Source organism: Vicia villosa, linkage group LG2, assembly GCF_029867415.1.
Source record: "Vicia villosa cultivar HV-30 ecotype Madison, WI linkage group LG2, Vvil1.0, whole genome shotgun sequence".
Lineage (NCBI taxonomy): Eukaryota > Viridiplantae > Streptophyta > Magnoliopsida > Fabales > Fabaceae > Vicia > Vicia villosa.
This window is the reverse complement of record NC_081181.1, coordinates 226,862,136-226,886,039: the sequence shown is the minus strand read 5'-3', so window position 1 is coordinate 226,886,039 and position 23,904 is coordinate 226,862,136. Positions and strand designations below refer to the sequence as shown.

Sequence of the window (23,904 nt, the reverse complement as noted above, 5' to 3'; positions counted from 1 at the left end):
TTATATCCTTCCCTAAAGACTACCTGCCCTCTTTATGGTAGGGACAGTCTTATGGCGAACGATAACCCTCGATGACCCTTTTTTTCAAATCCAATGAAAGGACTACCTGCCCTCTTTATGGTTTGGATAGCCCTTTCAAACAAAAGTCTTAAAGAACAGAAAAAATTAAACTTAGGGTAGGTTCTCTTAAATGCTTGCTCTATTCAAATTCAAAAACTTTTCCCACTCTTTTTCAAATAAAAAAGGCTACGCTTATTTTACAAGCTAAAGTCCTTATTCAAATTCTTTTCCTATTCACACACTACACTTCAAACATTTTGAAAACAAAAAGTGAGCTGAGCAATTAAGAGCCCATGGATAACCATGGATACAAATGGTGCTTACAACTTCCCTTTGTATAACTTACCTCCCGAACTCAAAGTCTTTTAAAAGGTATTTTTCTGTTATTTTAGCCTTTCCAATTGGATAAAATAAAAGTCGGTGACAACTCTTGTTATCCGCAACATTTCAAAAAGTCAGTTCTCCCACCGTATTACATTGGGGCATTGAATTTGTTGTACCATTTCCATCCTCCTTTTCAAATGAATACATTTTCGTTGGGGTGGACAATGTATCAAAGTGGGTGGAAGTTATTACTTCACCGAAAACTGACGAAAAAATCGTGATTAAATTTTTTAAAACGAACATATTTTCGAGGTTTGGTACACCAAGGGTGTTTATCAGTGATGGTGGTTCGCATTTTTGCAATGCACCACTTGAAAAAGTGTTGGAGCTATATGTAGTCAAGCATAAGGTTGCTACTCCATACCATCTGCAGACAAATGGTCAAGCCGAGGTGTCGAATCGAGAGGTAAAAAGAATTTTAGAGAAAACAGTTTCCAGCTCGAGGAAAGATTGGTCCCTTAAGCTTTATGAGGCTTTGTGGGCCTATCAGATTGATTTTAAAGCTCTGATTGGGCTCACTCCGTTTCAGATGGTTTACGGGAAAAGTTGTCACTTGCCTGTGGAATTAGAGCATAAGGCTTTTTGAGCCTTGAAACTGCTGAACTTTGATCCAAAGTTATGTGGAGAGAAGAGAAAGGTTCAATTGAATGAGTTAGACGAGTTACGTCTAAATTCTTACCATTCCGATACGATTTACAAGGAAAAAGTGAAATTTTACCATGATAGAAAAATTCGTTTGAAAGACTTTAAGGTTGGGCAATTAGTGCTTCTTTTCAATTCCCGTTTGAAGCTTTTTTCGGGAAAGTTGAAATCTAAGTGGTCCAGACCATTTTTAGTCAAACCGTTTTTAGTCAAAGAAGTTAAGCACTTTGGTGCTATTGTGGTAGAGGATCCAAAAAAAAGAAAGAATGGACGGTAAATGGTCAGAGGTTGAAGGTGTATCGGGGAAGTGAATTTAATTGTGAAACAACTGTTATTTCTCTTAGTGATCCACTCCCCCTTTCTTTTTTCGTTTTAGTTAGGGTATAGAGGGTTTGTTGCCTCTCTTCCCCAATTTCATAATTTTCTGTTCCTCTCTCAAGTCTTGCATCAACATCACTCACCAATCTACACTTGTCTCCATTTTCTATTCATTATCATCATCATCATCTTCAAAGGTAAGTTTCTAGCTCTTCATCCTTCTCAATTTTGTTTTTGATAGAATTAGTTTAGGGATTTTTTATGTTTTGATGTATAAATGGTGAAATTAGAGTAGATTAGAGGATATGATAGGATGTATATAGTATTTTTATTGATGGGGTTGAGTTTAGATTGTTGTTTGTGTGATGTTGCAACTACTGTTGTAGACTGGTTTTTTCTGGGTTTCGCAGAGGGCACGTCCCGCGCTGTGCATAAATTTTAATTTTTGGTTTTTAATTTTAGGTGTTCTATGATGAATATGTGGGAATGTTTTGGAATTATTTAGCTGGAAATTATTATGTGTGCTGACATATTGGATCAAATTGTGTGTCGCTTATGTCTTTTGTGTAGATGGCTCCTCCTATGAAGAAAAAGAAGACTGCTGCTGCTGAGAGTTCAGGTTCTCAAGCAAGATTTGATTTGACTCGATTCCTTGGTCCTAAGAAAGAGGCAAATTATGAGGACTCGAAAGGTCGTGTTGTGTGGTCCGAAAGGACGGTGGAACCGGTCGAGCATGGTAATTTTGTTGGTGCTTGGAGTTATCTTGGTGATACGTGCTGGGATAAGTTGTATCAGCCTGGAAAGTTTTATCAGGTGGGGATTCTTAGGGAGTTCAATTCCAACGCGTTGCCATTTGGAAAATGGACGCCAACTGAGCCTTACCCCTTTAAAACTTGGGTGAGATGTAAGGATATAGATTTCTCTAAAGAGGCTATTTTTGATTATTTGGATGACCCTCTTGCTTTGGTTGAAGAGTGTAAGTATCACCCTCGATTGAATCGAGGAAATTGGGACGCAGAGGCTATGAGGGAAAAATTGTGCATACCGGGCTACTATTACAATTTGATGACCACCGGCCATCCTAAGACTTTCACCATTCGTCATCTTACCTCCAGTGCTCAGTTGGTGACTATCGTGGTCTTTTACAACTTAAGGTCACAAAGTCATACTTCATCGATTACTATAGATACAACCGGTCTTGTTTATTGCAGTCTGAAGGGTGAGGATATAGACATTGCTAGGATTGTAGCTAATAAGCTGAAGAGGGTGGCGCTGAATGGTACTAGTTTTGGTGAGAGGAACAAGTGCCGGTTGATTTTTCCCGGATTAAGTATAGGTTTGTGCAGGAAAGCAAGAGTTCATTTTCCATCTGGGGGAAACATTCCCACGGATGGTGTTATTGAAGATGCTTTTGCTTACCGGTTTCGTTTGTCAGGTCCTAGTCCTTCAGGTGGTGCTTCTGCAGCTGAGGAGGTTCCGATGTTGCTCCACCGCCTGCTATGCCTCAGTTAGGACATGTTGATGATTGGAATTGGCAGATGCACATGGCTCATTAGCGAGCATTTATGTTTATACAAGATTCCATTCAGCAGCTTTCTCAGCAGCAGCCTGTTGGTTCTAGAGATGATTTAGAGGTGTATTTTCGCTATACATAGTTCATAACAGATATTTTGGGCTGTTGGATCATTTAGAGAGCAAAGAAGAGTATATTTCACTGTAGTAACATAGAAAAGAAGAATCAGAGCATTAATCATCGAGAAATCACTGTAGATGCTTGCTATTCTTCATCCTTTCCTTCTAGTGCAAGCTACCATGTCAACGGATAGCTAAATCCCTTTTGTATCAAGACAAGATGTAATCTTCCTTTCATTTTGTATGTGTTTCTATTGAGTATTGTGTATGAACAAGTTAAGAATCAATATAGATTATATAGTTTATTTATTCTTGGAATTCTATGGTTCAAATGTTTGTGAAATATAATGTTTACATCTTGACCTAACTTTATCATCTATCAAACATTAAGTCTAGACATGGAATTAATGGTTGATATTCACTTTCTATCGGTTTATAAATGTTATTGGTATTGTTTGATCGGTTGAGAAATCGTTGGTTTAACAATACGGTAAAAACTTGCTATACCATTTCGGACACGGACGATATAGACGAACGATACGTGATAACATTGATTAGTAACAAGTTCATATGCATGATTAGTAGGAGACATACAAATAAGGTTGATGAAATCAAATCTTGATACTTCTTTATAACTTTAGAACTTTCCTAATTTAAATCCTTGCTACTAAAACTTGTAAATGATCTTTTACCAAACCAAACACAAATAACTCTTACTCACGACAATATAAACTATAGAACAGTGGTAACATATTTACTTGACTGACATATATTTACTTAACTAGTTGCTTAAGTCGCTAAACTCTAATGACCCTTGGGCACCCAACTGTTGTGCACCACACCATAGAAATTTAGCAGGCTAGTAACATGTGTTAGAAGAAAGTGTTTGAACTGCAACAGGTGGCATAATAAGCTTTACATAGTGTGCTAGAATTTAACAAAACAAATTTGGAGTTATGGATTTGGAAGAAATCAGTGCAGTTTGGAGAGCAGGTTCCTCTTGCTCAAGAGATCAATGTTATACAAGTTGTTGCAGGTTGTTTTCTTCTGATGTAATTCGAGTAATTAGGATGTTAGAAGCTGTAATGATATTTCAAATAAACTGGCTTTTGTTGCAATCACTCATACCCTGTATTTAACCTACACTAGACTATCTTTAGACTTAGTTTCACTTTCTCATTGTGATAAAAATTCACCTTTTTAGTTGCAAATTGATAATGCAAAGTTGTTGCCTAACCTAAATCAAACACATATAAATTGATTAATAATTTTTTCACCAAAACTTATGTCAAATATAAATTGATTATTTTGTTGATGTTTATTATAAAAATTATTATAAATTTTGATAGTTCCAATTTGTCAAGCGGATTCTTATTTTAAAATTGTATTTTATATTATAAAATAATTATTTTATGTAAAAAGAAGATAAAATAATAATTTATTTAATACGGCATTATATATTTTATATTTTAAATTATAATATTTTCATTATATAAATAATTATTATAAACGATAATAAATTTACTATTAATTCAAATATTTTATAAATAATGCGAAAACAAAAATAATATTTATATACGAGAAAAATATATTGTTGATTCAAATATTTTTATATACGAAAAAAATTATAAGCACGAGTTTATCATCTCTTTCAAAGATAATAAACTCTTTTAGTTAAATAATTTTTTCTTTCTTTCATTTTATTTTTATTACATTTTAAAAATAAATGTGTACTATACGAGTATTTTTTTACTAAAGATTATATTCTACAATTCTCTTACAAAAATTTCATAAAAATATCCATCAATAAACTTATAATAATAATAATAATAATAATAATAATAATAATAATAATAATAATAATAATAATAATAATAATAATAATAATAATAATAATAATGAAAACCATATTAATCCAAATTATGCTGATATTTTGTCATTTGATTTGACAATATTATGTGCTTTAAAAATTTAAAGAATAAATTTTTTATTGGTATACGAGAAAAAAAAACTATTGATTTAAATATTTTTTAAAATGATGTCAAAACACGGGAAAATAATTTATGATTAATTCAAATTATTTTTTATAAACGATATTATTTTTGTATACGAAAAAATATATATTACTGATTTATGTATAAATGATGTCAAAAATAATTTTATTTTATTATTTTCTTATTACTCTATTTTTTTTTAAATTCAACTTTTTTTTTCAAAAATAAACCGTTTTAATGTCACAATTTTTTCAATACGCTTTGACTCTCAGTTTTTATTTCTAATCCTACATTTTATATGTTAAACAATTATTAAATACCATGCAATTTATTTTCAAGAATCATTTATAATTTATTTTGAATAAAAATATTTTTATATTTCAAATATTTATTTTGTTCGCATTAATATATTTTTTATAGACAATAATTTTTGTCTGTGAAAACAATACACGCGTCCGACCAAAAGTTTGTTATTAGTATAACAAAGAAACAAGAAAAAAAATTAGAATATAAATACATATATTATTGATTGATTGAAGTGTGCAAAAAGAATTAAAAAATAAAAAGAGTAGATAATTAAGATAATGTAAAGTCAAACAAATAATTAATACTAATGATATTTCTCCTCTAAATTTAAAGAGATAAAAAATCTTGTATGCGATTATTTTTTTGAAAATGAGTTATTTCATAAATAATTGTATATAATATACTAACGTAATTGTAGTTAGAAATCTTTTAAATATTACTAATAATAGTTTGAACTTTGTCTTTTAGCAGCGCATCTACGAAAGCGCTTTTATGAAAAGCGCTGCTATAGGTTGCACTAAAAACAAAACTAAAAAATAAGGGAAAAAAGCGCTGGTAAAGGGAGGTACGAGAGCGCTTTTTTGAAAGCGCTGCTAAAGGAGGGTTACGAGAGCGCTTTGTTGAAAGCGCTGGTAAAGAGGAGTACGAGTGCGCTTTTTGAAAGCGCTGCCAAAGGAAAGGTTACGAGAGCATTTTGTTAAAAGCGCTGGTAAAGGGAGATTACGGGAGTGCTTTTCTACACTCTCTTCATGACTTAAATAGTTATATTTAATAGATAAAAAATAAGTAAGAATATGTTATTTTACATGATAAATTGGTTGTGTCGATTATGTAGTTGGTAATATTGAAATGCATGCCTCTAAAAGTCATAACTAATTCATGAAAACAAAAGAGTATCAATTGTGTATCACTTAAATTGTTTATTCTTATGAAGTATGAAAATAAGAAACGCAAGAGAGATATCTCAACGGTTCGTTACTACCCTTTCTCATGATGATTAAATTTAAAGTTTTGATTCAAGATTGATTCATACTAAATAGCAAATAATTATCCAATTTTAATTTTCTTTCTATGATTGATGACTTGTGTTTTTATCTTTTGTTCAATTAATATTCAGATCACTCAAATTTATAAATTAATGATAAAATTGTCAATTTAAATTTAATTTAAAACTAAATTATTAATTAGGAATATCTAAAATTTACTGTTACAAATAATATATTTTATGACAAACATTTAACCTCACCCAACAAAAAAAAACTAAAGTATAATGGCAAGACACGTCATGTTTTATTTGTTTTTAAAAAAATAACACATTTTTTCGGTTTTTAATATAACCGAGGGGAAGAAATCCATGACATGCGTCGAATTCCAACTAATGCAATTTGTGTTTTTTTCTTTTATAAGTGAAACCTTTATTTTTATTTTTATTTGTAATCTAAATGATCTATCTCTTCGATTTCCATAATAATTTAAAGATAAAATAATCAGATTTTACTATAAAAGCACTCGTTAAACATATTTTACTCTAATTCCTAACTTATAAGTAGCCGCCTGATTTTTGGTAAACAACCTTTAGTTTCTCATTTAAGGTTACTTGACGAATCAACTAGAAATCATAGGACACCGTGCTAAAATTTTAACAAGTTTTAGTGTTAATTTGTGGTAATGTGAATGTTATACTAGCAAAAAAATTTGACAGTTGTGGTAATCTTTGAACTAATCAAAGAACTTAAAAGAAAGAACAGAAAACTAAAGAAGTAAAATAATTGAAAAAGACTGGATGAAAATTTTTAAATAAAATGAAAGTAAATTACTTGGAATTTGTAAATGGAACGCATACATACATTCTCCACAAATCACTCTTTCTCACTTTGACAGAAATACTTTGAGTTTCTATAGCATTGTAACAAATGCGGACCCCTGTCATACCCCAAAATTTGCCCATCATATTTTATACTCAAGCTCACTTGAAAATCTAAGGCTCACTCTCCTAATCAAAGACCTCCTAAACTAGGGTTTTGCATTCCTTTAAAGAAAATTGACGAATCAAAGTATCCAATGGGTTTCATATGACTCATGATGTCTCAAACCATCCCTATGAATTATTAATCATTTAAAAGTGATAAATAGTTTATGTAAATCATGTAAAAATCAAATATTTGATTTGAAGGCATATAGGAATCATATCCAATCATCAAATAGACAATATATTTGATTCAATCTTTTAAAAGTGTTAAATAGTTTATGTAAATCATGTAAAAATCAAATATTTGATTTGAAGGCATATAGGAATCATATCCAATCATCAAATAGACAATATATTTGATTCAATCTTTCCAAGATTGGCCAATTTTGGAAAGATTGAAAATCAAATTTCAATCAAACTTCAATCTTTGATTCAATGGAGATTTGATGCATTATTTTTACCCTAATTCAATCTATTATAAATAGACAACCACTCCAAACCTAGTGCCCATAAAATTATGCCTCCAAGAACCCTAATTGAGCTCCTAAAATCTCAAGCAAAAGTCACATTCGAATTCAAAGTTACAGGCCAATTCAAAGCGTTTTGAGGATTCAATCACACTCCTGGGACATCATTGAAGGATTTTCAGTAGTTCCCTAAAGTCGAAGTGCTCAGAATCGCTCCCCATAACTCACGGTTTGCTCTCTTTTAAATTCAGTTCGAATCCCATATTTTATGCATCACACACTTGATTTGATCACATATTTATGTTTGCCATGATGCTATGATTGTTTCTGGGTAAGTTAATGATTGTTTAATCGCTTGTATGAAAGATCACCATTGCTAAGTTTTCGAGGTTCCATATTGGGGATTTCTGTTACAGGTGTAATTAGACGAAACTAAGACCACTGTTGTGTTCAAGGGGCTAAACCCCATCGATCTATGGTCCTACGACCAATTTCTATTGTGTATTGCGTTATTTTTTATCTGTAGGAGCTATGGCAACGAATATATGTCTGTGGGTATAGATCCAGACCTATGCCAACGGTTGGGTGAGGAAGACGAGTGCGTGGCATCACGCCATTGACTCGTTTCAAATGGAAAGCGCGCGCGTCTTGATGAGTGGACTCCCAGATCCTAGCGCTTTGTTCCTGTACCTATCATGCACCCTCGCCTCTCTAAGCCATCTGATCTGCTCTTATTTGAATCCAACGCGCGTAAGCTGGAGGGCACACCATGCACCCTCAAGGCTTGTCCACACAGGATCACATGTGTTAGTTTTTTAAATTTTTTCTTTTATTTGATTTTTAATTGTTTTTTATTTAATTGTTTTCTTTCTTTTTTAACTTATAACTATTTTAAAAATTTTAATTCTTTTTATCTTTAGAATAGCAAAATTTTTTTTAATATAATTTTTTTTAATTAGAGTTAATTAGGTTTATAATTTTAATTAGATTTTAACTTTAGATTAAGTAGATAATTTAATTAATTAAGGTAATTAAACAAATTAGAATAATTAAGGTTAATTTAAAATCGAGGCTAGGCGATCCTAAGGATTGGCTTGATACCAAATTTCAATTAACCACAAAATGACCGAGGTAGTTCTCAGTCTCACATAACTGAAAAGTTGTTTGAGAATGACAAAGACTGTTTTTTTGTACCATACCTCAACAAGTAAGTGTATTTGATCTTCATAATATTTTTTAGTAAATTAGTTTTGTTAGGTAATCACATATATTAGAAAGAATTGAAGTTGATTCATCTAATTTTTGTTTCCCATGGAATGTAGTCATCATTGGCAATTGCTCATTATTGAGCCAAAAAAATAAAATGTAGTTTTCCTATGTTCGATGGGGTTGAAGCCAGATAAAAACATCGTTTTTATTGTTGATTCGTAAGTATAATTTATTTCCTTACATATAATTTATGATGTTTTAGAAGACAAATTTAATGAATATATTTTATTATCGTAGAGCCATAGATGGATATAATAGGTTAAAAGGTTCGAGAAAACAGAGAAAGCCAACATGGACCATTAATCTCAAAGTAAGTTAACAATTTCATAACTAATTTAAAGTTTATTAATAAATTTTGTATATGCTATATATTTACTGTAATTTATGATGATTGTAGTGGCAAAGATAATCTTTCCATTATGAGTGTGGCTATTATGTTATGATACATATGTTGAACATTGTATCAGCTGGAATTGTTAATACATGGAATCAGGTATGTTACAAAAAAAAAATTATGTGTCAATTGTCTTCTTTAATGTTAATACAATATTCTAATATTTTAAAATATTTATCTAGATATTTGGAGATTCAACGCCAATTCATGATGATGACGTTACGAATGTTCAAGAACGTTGTGCAAATTTTATTTTAGAATTCATTTGAAGTAATACTTGGTCGGTGCCATTTATTTTTGTGCTTCTTTTGTAAGCATCATAGTTTGTTTAGCTTTGCTTAGACTAGCTAGTGTTTTGATACTACTTTAGTTAGGTTTTGGCAAGAGTCATTTTGTTCTATGGTACTGTTTGTGACATAGTTTCTCGAATATTTTAAAATTGATGGAATTTATTTAAAAAATTGTTCCATGGTACAGTTTGTATTATGGTTGTGTATGAAGTTTTTTATTAGTATTTGGTTGTGATGAAATTTTTTATTATTCATAATTTATTGTATACTAGTATCGAAGAAACAAGAATAAAAAAATCAGTTAAAAAGCGACACTGTGATTTTAAATCAGAGTAATCAATTTAAAATAACATTACTAAATCAAGTGAATCGATTTAAATTTGAGATTCTAAATCGGATCATGTATATTTAAAAAACCGCATTACTTTTTAATCATTTTTTAAATGTGTCAAACCGATTTAAATACACATTTTTAAATCATATTAACCGATTTAATAAAATATTTTAAATCGGATCATACCTGATTTAAAATAAAAAACTTTCTAAATCGGTCACTATTAAATCGAAACTTCAGCTGATTTAAAAAGTCATTTTTAACCGATTTAAAATGTGTTTTTTGTACTAGTGGTGATGCATAAAATATGGGATTCGAACTGAATTTCAGAGAGAGCAAACCGTGAGTTATGGGGAGCGATTCTGAGCACTTCGACTTTAGGGAACTACTGAAAATCCTTCAATGATGTACCAGGAGTGTGATTGTATCCTCAAAACGCTTTGAATTGGCCTGCAACTTTGAATTCGAATGTGACTTTTGCTTGAGATTTTAGGAGCTCAATTAGGGTTCTTGGAGGCAAAATTTTGTGGGCACTAGGTTTGGAGTGGTTGTCTATTTATAATAGATTGAATTAGGGTAAAAATAATGCATCAAATCTCCATTGAATCAAAGATTGAAGTTTGATTGAAATTTGATTTTCAATCTTTCTAAAATTGGCCAATATTGGAAAGATTGAATCAAATATATTGTCTATTTGATGATTGGATATGATTCCTATATGCCTTCAAATCAAATATTTGATTTTTACATGATTTACATAAACTATTTATCACTTTTAAAGGATTAATAATTCATATAAAATCAAATAAAATTCAAAAATTCGTGGAAATAATATTTGGAGTCTTGGATAACTTGAGGATCAAGATTGAGCCAAAAAAGATTGGGCTTGTTTGCAAGAAAATCTATTTTGAATCACTTTTGTTTCACAATTTTCCTTCAAAATTGTCCAACTTTGACAAAGCATATCTCCCTCAATTTTTAAGATATGGAAGAGTTCTAGGACTTTTTGGAAAGCACAAGATGTCCTCTACAAGCCACTTTGGAACCTTTTTCCTCTTTGGAGATTTTATCTTGTTGAAATGGGCTTTGACCAGAAACTGCTTTCGGTTGACTTTCAAAAATCACATATAATCTTTTGATCCAAATCTCTCAAATAAAGTATTTTTAGCCTTGGCATGTGAGAGACAAAGTTGTAGATAATTCAATTTCCTTCAAAATGAGCTTTGGATGTAGAATTTTTGATGTTCCATGTGAAATTTATGGCTGGTCAAAGTTCAGTTGACTTTTAGGTCAAAAAACCCTAATTTAGAAACTTTGAGTTTTGTTGATTTCTGAACTTTCCTTGATGAATCATGATCAACCCTTGATAAAATGATGAATGATACTTCAAAATGAGGATGTTTACCAAAAACCAGGAATTTTGACTGTACTTTGACTACAGTTGACTTTTAGGTCAAACTAGTCGACTGTTGATTATCTGAGCAATTGATTGAGCAATCTTTGAAATTGAAGCTTGAATTTTGTCATAGGGATGGTTTGAGACATCATGAGTCATATGAAACCCATTGGAGGCTTTGATTCATCAATTTTCTTTAAAGGAATGCAAAACCCTAGTTCAGGAGGTCTTTGATTAGGAGAGTGAGCCTTAGATTTTCAAGTGAGCTTGAGTATAAAATATGATGGGAAAATTTTGGGGTATGACAGCTGCCCCTGTTCAATTTTCATAAACCTGAGGATGTAGATTGGCTTGTGTGCCGGTCGAAATCTGAAGGTGGAAGAAGATTGAACACTAGAATACCAAGAAATTTGCCCTTGTTGATGCAGGGACATTTCCGGAGGTGGGCTTAGAGATGCCATCCGGATTTGATAATATGAAAGTAAGAATAAGTCATACATTAGATTGTATCTGAGCTCGATGTATTGAGAAGTGTTTGTTGAAGATGGGCTTAAAGATGCCATCAGACTTGGATAGATTGATTTGATTGTCGTGACTCTATTGTCATGATTCCATTATCGTAAATTCATTGTTGTGACTCAATTGTCGTGACTCCATTGTCGTAAATGCATTGCCGTGACTTAATTGTTGTGACTCTATTGTTGTGACTCCATAGTCGTGACTCCATAGTCGTGACTCCATTGTCGTGACTCCATTGTCGTGACTCCATCGTCGTGACTCCATCGTCGTGACTCCATCGTCGTGACTCCATCGTCGTGACTCCATCGTCGTGACTTCATTGTCGTGACTCCATTGTCGCGACTCCATTGTCGTGACTGTATTGTCGTGACTCCATTGTCGTGACTCCATTGTCGTGACTCCATTATCGTGTTCTTTTCTGAATGGAGTGTCATGATTAAGTCTGTTTCTTTCTTTGATCATGTCAGCTTCGTTCGTGATGATAGGATTAGATCTTTGAATGTTGATCGTGTCAGTACCGTTCGTGGTGACCGAATTGGATCTTTGAAGGTTGATCGTGTCAGCACCGTCCGAGGTGGTAAAATTAGATCTTTGAAGGTTGGAGATATTGTTTATATGCTTGTAATTGTATCCTGAAAAAAGTTAAAGTAAGTCTCTATGCAATGTCATGATGCATGTATTATGGGATGAGTTTCTCAAAATAAATGAGAAACTTGTATGTTGCGCACTATATGAAATGTATGGATATGTATATGATATATGAACATGATTTATGCTATCTGGAGTAGCCTGATCGAGAAAATGAATTTCCGGATTATTGTGCCTCTGATGCCTGATCTTGTTTTGAAAATATACCGCTGGGGATTTGTGATTTCAGCTTGGGGATGAAAACAGTTTGAGTGATTGATCTCGATGCACCCTGAATGGGGATAGGAGAGTTGGATGAATAGACCCTGTTGGAGGAGGGATTGAAGATAGCTACTTGAAGGTTACTTTGTGGGGATATGATCTTGTGAAACTGCCTCTGTGGGAAAGTGTGGATGCTTTGAACATTGCCCCTAATGGTTATAACAACTGCCATTCCTGGACTTGTATTGATTGGGACATAACAATGAGTATTGATTGAGGTATCAAACAGGCTTTGCATAGCTTTACCCCAGCTAGTAGGGATTTTGAAGAGATTCTCCTCGTGAGGACCTTATGGGATACATACTATGGGTGATGCCCCTAGTACTCATAGACTTGGGAAAATGCCCTTGATTGTTCGATGCTCCTGAGAGATTCTTTGAATCTTAAGCTGATTACCCCATATTGATTAGACAAAACATGGTGTGCTCCTTTTATTCATTTACTTCTAATCAACTGAGTCAGTTATAAGAGATGTTGCTGCTGAAATAGTTTTGTCTGTCGGGATGACTTTTAGCCATTAGTCGTACCCTGTGCAGATTCTTCTTGGTGCTAACATTTGAAATTATGTAGTAGTATATGTTTAATAATGAATTCATGAGATGCAATGCATATGTCTGTCTTGAGTTTTTTGAAAAACATTAAAATATGAGATGTAAGAGCGTGATATTTGTAAAAACGTGATACCAACTCAGCGTTTATGGCAAACCTTAAGGAGTCAGGATATCCTTTTGATAACAGTATGATTTAGAACTAACCATGCTTCAGTTAGGACTTTCAAGGGTTGTAACGTGGCTTGGTTCTCAGTTTAAGAAACAAAGGATAATGGCTCAAAGTTTATTTGTACCCATCCCAATCTTCGTGATGATCTTCGATCCTATGCTCAGTTAACTTTGCATTTAAGCTCTAGCAGGTCTTGAAGCCGTAACGTTGACATTTGATGATGGTTAAAGTACTGGAAGTTTATTTGGAGAGGCGGTCATTCCTTTTTGTAATATTTTCTTTTTGTAATATCTTATTTTGTCGAGGATGTTTAGCAACCTTTTTTTTACCTTGATTTTGTTATCCCTAACTTTTGCCTGAACTGTTTATTTTGAGATTACAGTCAGCGGGATGTTTTGATTTTTGATAATTCTCCTTCATAGGTTTTGACTTGACAATTTTTCTTTTTGATAGATGTTGACTGCCTGACTTAATGGTTACGGGAATCCATCATTGATTGTGTTGAATAATAACTGGCATGATTGAGTCAACTGACAATCTACCCTTCCCCAGGTTATGATTAAAGGTTTTAGCTCGTAAGCGATAGAAAAACTTCTACACCTTAGGCTCAAAGGGGGTTGACTAGGGACTAACATCCTTATATCTCCACTGTATAGGAATTGAAACAATGCCTGTACATCGTCAGCACAGTCTGTTCAAAAGCATACTGTATGAGGTTGCGGTATCATTTTCGTCATCCTCCCTCAAAAGGTTTACAACTTAGTAGGAGTTGAATATCACAAAACATAAATAAAGTAAAGACACAGTTTAAATGAGTGATAGTGAAATGATTTATTCAAGACAAACATATGCAATGCACTAATGATGATTATTAAAACAGATAATGTCTATCATGAGTCAGATGTTTAAACAGACGGGAAAGAAAACTGCAAATGAAAGAAAATCTAATGATCTAAAATTCCATCCTTATAGACATTAATCAGTCTGTCATGATTAGGCACGGGAGCGGTGATCACCACAGGAGTCTTGAACTTAATTTCACCAGCGTCGATCATGTCTTGAATCTTGTTCTTCAATGGCCAACAATCACTAGTATCATGTCCAGGGCTATTGGAATGATATGCGCACCTCGCATTGGGCTTATAGCTAGGAGCAGAAGTGTTGGGCTTTGCAGGAGGACCCCTCACAGTAATCAAGTTTGCCTTCAGCAAATGTTGTAATGCCTGAGCAAGTGACATGTTGATCTTTGTGAACTGCCTTCTAGGCGTGTTTTGCTTATTTTGACGGCTTTGCTGTGGGGCCGGTGTGGAGATCAGAACTGCCCTAACATGTTGGTTGTGTTTATCATGACCCTTCTGGTTGTGCACAGCATTAGCCATATGAGGCTTCTCAAGTGAGTTGAAATCAATGATCTTGTCATCAATTAGGTCTTGAATCTTATGCTTCAATGGTCCACAATCCTCGGTATCATGGCCAGGACTGTTCGAATGATAAGCACATATTGCATGATACTTGTACCCAGGAGTAGGATTGGTAGGGAATGAATATGGAGGCAATAGAGTTATTAAGTTCTAATTGAGCAGTTGTTGCAGAGCTTGAGACAACAGTATGTGCAATGGAGTAAATGATCGCTTAGGCTTGGATCTCTTATTATCTTGACCACCTTGCTCCCTCTGTCGATCCTTCTCCTTCTTGATCAGAAGTGTCTTCAATTCTTCTTGCCCCTTGGCCAAGTTAAGGATCATCTCTTGGAACGGGTTGTTCTGAGCCTGGAGATTCTTGACAGATTGTTCGAGATCCATTTCCTTATTGAAATAAACAGTGGAAAGATGAGATACCCTCTTATAGAAACCTGTGATGCAATGTTTATGAATGATATGCTTATGCAATGTTTTCCAAGACCTTGGAATTCAAATTCGTTTAAACCACACAAGAAATAAACTTTATTAATAATGCTTAAAGAAAAACTGTAAATTGTTTTATTATTATATTTTACAAAAGAAAGGAATTAAAATAAAAATAAAACAGAGTCTTCAAGTATCCCATGGACGCTTCCTTTTTGCACCAAGGTAAGTGTTGACCTTCTGTTTGTCTTGGAGTTGCCTCGTAAGCTCTAACACTTTATTCTCTTTAGCGTGGAATAGAGCTTCAAAAGTATTTCTTTCTTCTTTTATCTGAATCCAAGATCTCTTTAGTTCCTCAATGTCGGTTGGCATGTCTGGATGAGAAATAACTTGAGGTACCTTTTCTTCGCACTCGGGTTCCACAATTACAGGTCTGACATATGGATAAGGCATGACGAAGCGTTGAGCACGGGTGCACACCCATCTGAGGTAAGGCTCTAAAGGAATGGAGTTCCTTTGCCCCAAGCTCTTGCTATCAACTCTGTTTACCATGTCCCAAGAACGTACAAACTCCCGGCGGTAACCTTGAGAATCATCTTCATAATCGAACACAACTCCTTGTATAAGCATCTGATGAGGACCATCTCTTCGAGCATAACCAAACTGATGTAGAGCCAAGCAAGGGTTATAAGTAATACCCCCTCTTATGCCAAGAAAAGGAACATTAGGATATTGTCCACAACGGTCAATGATAGTAACATTCTCCTTTGATAAGGAAAGCCAACGGATATCAGAATGAGAAAGTGACATTATTCTCTTATGCCATTGAAGCCCTTGGTCATTCCTCATTACTGAGCGAGGAAAGTGCGAAATAAACCACTTAGATAACAAAGGTATACAACACATAAGAGTCCCTCATTTCTTCATAGTACGAGTGTGAAGAGAGTGTAAGATGTCTCCAAGCAAATTAGGCACTGGGTTGTGTGTCAGAAATATCTTTACGGCATGCACATCTATGAACTGATCAGGATTAAGAAATAGCACCAAACCATAAATAAGTAAAGCTAATATGTCCTCGAAGGCTTGATAACTCATGGCTTTCAAAAACATACGAGCTTTTCCGACTAAGAACTTAGCGAGGAAACCCTTGACTCCACTTCTTGATTCCCAATGACCTTCAATTTTAGATTTCTTAATATATAAAGCAGTGGCTATGACTTCCAGTTTTGGAGTATCTTCCAAACCAGTGAATGGAATGTGATTTCGGATAGGGAGGCCAAGTTTGTCAGAAAACTCCTCCATAGTAGGTACTAGCCGATAATCTGGGAAAGTAAAACAACGGTGCTGAGGGTCAAAGAATTGGAACAATACGCTCATCATCTCTTCTTCAAAACCTGATGTAACCAAACTAAGCAAGTGACCATGTCTTTCAGCAAAGCGGGAACCTCCGGGAATCTTTGATACCAACTCTTTTAGCTCGGAAGGTACTTTCACAAAGTTAACTCGAATGGTGTTTCTAGTATCCATGACCTACAAAATAGAACAAAGATGGATTCCTTGGTCCTCGAAACGGTTAGTAAAATGATATGTCATGATTTCATGATGCTTATGATGTTATGATGTCATGTAGATAACAAACACAAACAAGTCACACAATTTCCTTAGGGTTAGGCTTGCATGTAGTCCAAAGGTGCATACCCTCCCCACTGAAGTTTAGTTGGTTCAACCTGTCCTAGATAAATATCGGGTTCTAGGGAGCTCATATCATTGACCTTTCTCGAAGGCATTATTTTAGTTTAGAAATCAAATCACCGACCGAAAACATCCTGAAAGTCCAGTCCATATGAGTGTAGCATCGAGTATCAACCAACTTCGTTCGGAACCAGAGCCAGCCATCTCACGACTTTCTAATAGGCCAAAGTCAAGTTCAACTAGGGTTCTAAGGGAAAATTAGTGCTTAATGACACCACGCAGCAGCCAAGTGTTTCCTCAAGTTGGATCCTGTAATACGGTGAACTGACTTTTTATCGATCGAAATGTCGCGGTTAAGCATGAGTCGCCACCGACTTTTATTTTATCCAAACAAGTTAGAAAGGCTAAAAGAAACAGAAAAAAACCTTTTTAAAGAAAACTGAGTTCGGGGGGTAATTTATGCAAAGGGAAGGTGTAAGGCACCCTTTGCATCCATGGTTTTCCATGGGCTCTTAATTGCTTTGCTTGCTCGTTTTCAGAAAATGTAGATGAAAGAGGAAAAAATGGACTTTAGCTCGTAAAATGAGCGTAGCCAGTTTTTTTGAAGAATTTTGAGAAAGAATATAGAAAATAGAGCATGGCAAGGCAATTAAGGGCAATTACCTTAAACTCAGATGATAGGTCTCTTTTTAGTCTTTCAGAATGAAAGGGTCAGTCCTTGCCATAAGAGGGCAGGAAGCCTTTCGTTTGGAGGTAGAAGGGTCATCGAATTATCATTCGCTCAAAGACTGACCCATGCCATAGAGAGGCAGGTAGTCTAAGGGGAAGGATCAGAATAGCCTTTCGTAGGCAACCAGATGTCATACCCCAAAATTTGCCTTTCTCCGTTCATCTTCAATGGTTCAAGGCTCAAGTCACTCCCTTATAAATCAGGATGAGATAAATATGGGTGTGTAATCAGCAGGTGCCTTTGGGATCCAAATCTTGGGCCCAATTATTACAAGAGTTCCATCTTTTCTTTAGATATTATTGTTTTTACTAACATTTTGTTTTGATTAGTATTATTAATTTTATTATTACTTGTTAATATTAATATTCTTATTTTTACTAATTAATTGTTGTTAATTATTAGTAGTATTTCATTTAAATATTATTACCTATTGCAAATTTTTGTTAACTAACATCTTATTAATTAATATTATTGCTGTTAACTATTATTAAAGATTAATTGTATTATTAGGATTATTATAGTAGTATTATTGTAATATTATTAATAAATAGAATTTATATCTTTATTAGGATTTTATTATTTTTATTAGATTATTAGGATTATTAGGTTAGTTGGGCATTAGGCCCATTAGGTATAGAAAATTCTAACCTAGTTAACTAATATAAATAAGACTATTTCTAACACAACAGGGGGGTTTGGCCGCGGGGCTGTGAGTTGAAGAACAATAAAAATTGCTTTTTTCTTCACTTGCTTTTCAATTCCGTTTTCAAGGATTCACAGTGTATAAATCTATCTTGATTATATAGTCTTGTTGGCCATGATGTGGTGAGGGATTCTGGACAGTTTAATTGAGTTTTGGTTGCATATGTAAAATTCCACCATTGTTAGGCTGACAAAGCTTCAAATTGGGGTTTTGCAAATTAGACAAAATTAGGATAAACTATTGTTATTTCCATGCTCAGGGAATAATCCCGAATCAATTCATGGTTTTCTTTCGGATCTATATTATGTATTGGTGATTTGCAGGCTTATAGCAATACACAGGAACTGTTGCCAAAAGGCTGTGTCCGTTTTCCAGGAAAAACTCGCGAGGAAGAAGAAAAGCGCTGTGTTGTTTTAAAATCTGAAACGTTTTTTTTATATAATTAAACCGGTTCGAACAAGTGACAACTTGATCACACAGCTCACATGGCCAAAGCGTTTCCTTCATAACCATATGTGCGCCTGTTCGATCCCCGCCGGCCACATGTTATTTTTCTTTATCTTTCATGTTAATAAGTCTGCAGATCCAACGTTGTGCACCTGCATGTGTTTATGGTACACCTGCGATCATCAGCCATTGAATCTTCCAGAACAAGATCCAACGTACAAGAATTGGAGATGCACCGTGAACTTTCATAGTGATGATGCACAGGATCTCAGCCCAGGTTCTATACAATTTCTATTTTTTACTTGTCTATATTTTTATTTGTTTTATTTATCAATTGTTTATATTAGAATACCAATTATTTAATTACTATATTTAATTAGGATTAAGCTTAAAGATTACTTCCCGATTATTTTAATTATCTCGACTATTCGATTTAATTATTTTAATCAAATTTTATTTAATATTAAATTACAAAAACCCTATAAAGGTGTAGATATTAGGGTTTGCCCTATCCCATTGCCATTTGGCAGAAATATTAATTCGATCGATCCAAGGTTAATTTAATTTTCTCCTCAAACCGACTAAATCTATTAGTCGTAGTAGACGAGAAATAATCTTTTTTTGATTATTTAATAATTTAATTAATTCTTTAAATGATTCTCTCCTCGACCCGACCAAAGCTATTGGTCGCATTAGGCGAGAGATAAAATTACACTAATTAAAATACATTTTAATTTGCTGCCCGCGATGATCGAATCTATCGATCTGAGTAACCAGCAATACAACTCAACCTGTTAGCTATACTGGTCGAATCTATTGATCACCGCATCTAACAGTGTCATATTAAAGCAGGGTTGTACGCCCAAAACCACATCTAAAACACTAAACCACGATACTACGGATATACATCCTTTCAAACACTGCGATGTTCACAACTACGATAAGGTAATTCAAAATACCTTCGAACTTCGCATTTCAAAACAACTTCAAACACCTCCATAATCAAATTCAGTTCTAAGGCGTACAACCTTGTTCCCGAACTACGTTGACTCTGATTCTCTCTAAGGAGATACGTAGGCACTTGGCAACAAGGCGAGTCCCCCTCCCTAAAATCTCAATTTTTCCCCTATTCAATTCTTTAGCCATTAAATCCTAATATTTTTGCTATAAACCTTTGCCTTAGATTCAAAGCCAATAGGAAAGGGTTGAGGGTGCCTAATACCTTCCCTCAACCTGATTATAATAACTTACCCCGAATCTCGTATCTACGTAGGGTTTCCTATTCGCCCTTCAGAATAGGTGGCGACTCTAAAAGCTAATTTTTAGGGCAGGTTGCTACCGCTGGCGACTCTGCTGGGGATAGTAATAACAAAACTGTAAATTATTATGCTCCTTTAGGTTTTGGCAAGGTTTAGGTTTTGGCGAATTTTTAGGGTTTGGCTAATTTGCCAGGATTAGGGTTTATGGTTTTTTTATAAATATTTAAATTGTATTTATTTATTTATTTATTTATTTATCTGCAATTTTATTTATTCATTACGATTTATTTATTTACCGCAATTCAATTAAATACTTATTTATTTGAATGTGTTGTTTTATCGCTTTCTGGGATATATAAATTGCGTTAAACCTAAGCGTGGGGATTATAATAATGACCAGAGGGGAAATACATCGCCTACGAGTCTTATTATAATTCCACTCAGAGTGGGTTGAATATCCGGAAAGGTCTGATACGAGGCTTGACCTTGTTGAGGGCTGGACTTGGTATTTGGCTGATCTCTCTGGGAACCAACCCCTAAAATTCGAACCTCATGGATTAATGAGTTGTTCCAAAATCCAAAGAGACAAAAAGTCTCGGCGGCTACGAACGATCCCATGAGACCTTCTAGAACATTCCTATGGGAAGGGTAGGCACCCTAAGCCGTTACGTCGAACCTATGAACCTAGGGCTTATGTGCTTACTTGCATATTATATATGCAATTTATATACTGCGGATGCCTTGCATTTTAATTTTTGCAGGTACTCCTACGTGTTCCCTGGCCTGCAGGGACCCCATTTCTAAGACCATGTCCTTACCACGAAGGACATCTGCATTTGTGCACGTTGATTGGCCTCCCGATGGCCATGAGACTTAGTGACTGTCATGAACGGTCACTTCGCGCCTGCATCTACGCACTCCCTAACCTGTGGGGAGTTTCCTTTCACATATTTGTACTCTTATAACTGTGTGTCCTTCCCACGAAGGACACTTCGTTTACGCACGTCGATTGGCCTCTCGATGGCCATGCGATTCAGTGACTGTCTTGAACGGTCACCCCGTGCTTACATCTACGCGTTCCCTAGCCTGTAGGGATCATATTTCTAAAAACGCATCCTTCATACGAAGGACATCTTTGTTAGCATACGTCAATTGGCCTCTCGATGGCCATGCGATCTAGTGACTGTCTCGAACAGTCACCCCGTGCTTACTACTACGTACCCCCTAGCATATAGGGATTTTCTTTCACACCCGTGTGTTTTCGCAACGACGCGTCCTTCCCCGAAGGACAACTTCATTAGCATGCGTTCGATTGGTCTCTCGATGACTATGAGATCTAGTGATTGTCTTGAACGGTCACTCCATGCTTATTCCCGCGCACCCTCTAACTTGTAGAGTTTGGATCCCCATCTATACATCTTTCATCCCTAGCCTGTAGGGATTTCTCTTCGTCCATATCGTCCTTAGATAGGTTGTGTTCCGCATAGAGAACCTTCCCACGAGGGACAAATTCATTGGTACACGTTGATTGGCCTCTCGATGGCCATGAGATTTAGTGACTGTCTTGAACGGTCACTAGCCGCTAGCTTCTGCATACTCTCGAATCCAAGGGATTTCCCTTAGCGTGTCATAACATTTATCCTGCAAAGATTCCAAGAGGGTCTAATGTCGCCTCTGAGGCTATCCCTAGGATCATATGTTACACGTCTGCATTGCATACATGGAGTTATAATACAAGGAGTCTCTCGCATACACATGCATTTACATTTTTATGCATTCATACATTTGCATTTCCATCTTCACCCGCATCCATACTCACCGTGCTAGCCGGTTTCCTGAAACTCATGGAGAAAAATAAAAGGATCATAAACTATGGAGAAAGGAAGATAAGCTATCACCGTGCCGGCCGCATGTCCATGCCTTGTCGTAACAGGATCATAAATACATCAAAGGTTATCATCGAGCAAGGATTTAGTTCAACAAAGGAGTTCCCTCATAGATACACTCAAGATGTATCTAGTCATAAAGGGGTTCATCTTAGAACATATCAAACTTTCAAGGATGCTCTACGATAACCTGGGGCAAGGGTCAGCCCAACTTAGGCAATACCCTAAGCAAAGATGCATGACTACAATGGAGGGAATGCGACATATGTCAGCCCCACACCAAGAAAAAAGGGTCATAGGTGATACTATCCTTAGGAAAAGCAAAAGAGGTTCAGTCAAAGGAAACTCATGAAGTTCCGATACGACGAAAACCCACCGCTAACGATTTATTCCCGCCAGGTTTGACATGTCCAAAGAAAATTCGAGGTTGCCCTCACTTCTACAAGTTTAAGAATCTAAGGAGTGAAACAAGGTCAGTGGATCTACAAAGGAGATTATCCCTAGGATCAATAGGTGTTTACCGTGCTCACAATTTCAACCCTTACGACCGCTAAGTGTTACTCAAGATAAAAGTTGTACCTTCGGATTAGTAATTCTAATGGGACAACCATGCAGGTTTTGGAGTCAATTCATTCGCTCACTACTACGGCTTTCTAGTCGCACACTTCTATTTTTAGAATTATTAACAAACTTGAGGGAGAATGACGAATACAAATAACTAAGTCCAGCTAAACATATGCTTTCAAGGTAAGACCGGGCCGAGGATGTACAGGCATTGTTTCAATTCCCAAACAGTGGAGAAATAAGGATGTTAATCCCTCGTTACCCCCTCGAGCCAGGAGTTGGAGCTTGTTTCTACTTTTTCAAATAAACCTTGATTTTTAACCAGGGGCAGGGTAGATTTCGATTAATTCAATGGTGTACTTTGGTTGTCAAGAGAATCAGTCAATTCAAGCATAAGATTCAAGCATAAGGTTCAAGCATATCTTATTCCTCGCATTCATCCAAGATTGAGGAAGCCATGGAGATAACATCCACAACATCTTCTTCCTCAACACATCATTCAAGATCGAGGAAGTATAGAAGCTGAAGATTACAAATCAAAATCAGCATGGCGGTCACAACATTCAACATCCAAGAATCAATATCTCAAAAGAAAAAAAAAAGAGGAGGAAAGCGCCCGCTAAGTCAAAATGTAAAATTCCATGAAAGAAAATAAAATGACTTAGGCAAAAATTAGGGCATCCCGATGGATCAAATTCAAAAGAATTGGTTCATGCAAAAATAAGGGATAAAAACAAAGGCTAAATACAATGGATAATCTGGTGACTGCTAAATCATCAAAGCTTCGCATCCATGCTTGGATCTTCACAATATTTTCATCAATGCTTGGATCTCTATTAAGGCTTCTGCTCAACATCGAAACTGAAACGATTCTCTTACAAACAAGGCACATCCATTGGATTAGGCGAATTTTTAGGATCTGGAGAACATCAAGGAGAAAGGGGTGGGATAAATAAAATTTTGAGCCTTATATCCATTGTTTCTTAAAACATGAACCAGGCCAAGTTACAACATTTAAAAGTCCTAATTGAGGCAAGGTCAACTACGAAAGCATATTAAGCAGGAATTTGTTATACTGACTCCTATGTTTGTTAAAACTACTTCTAATCACTGTGCTTCTTCAAGCATTCTTTTCAAAACCATCCAGTCCTAATTCATAACGGACATCGATTTCAA

The 23,904-nt window shown here is 35.1% G+C and overlaps 1 protein-coding gene across 1 annotated transcript; it reads right to left on the bottom strand.

Annotated features, from left to right (window-relative positions):
- Window positions 1–15,636: 15,636 nt before the first annotated feature.
- LOC131651509 (uncharacterized) lies at window positions 15,637–16,749 on the bottom strand. Its single transcript, XM_058921171.1, has 2 exons — window positions 16,380–16,749; window positions 15,637–16,298 (listed from the first exon to the last, which is right to left on the bottom strand). The coding sequence occupies exons 1-2, from the start codon at window positions 16,747–16,749 to the stop codon at window positions 15,637–15,639; spliced, it is 1,032 nt and encodes a 343-aa protein (XP_058777154.1).
- Window positions 16,750–23,904: the final 7,155 nt, after the last annotated feature.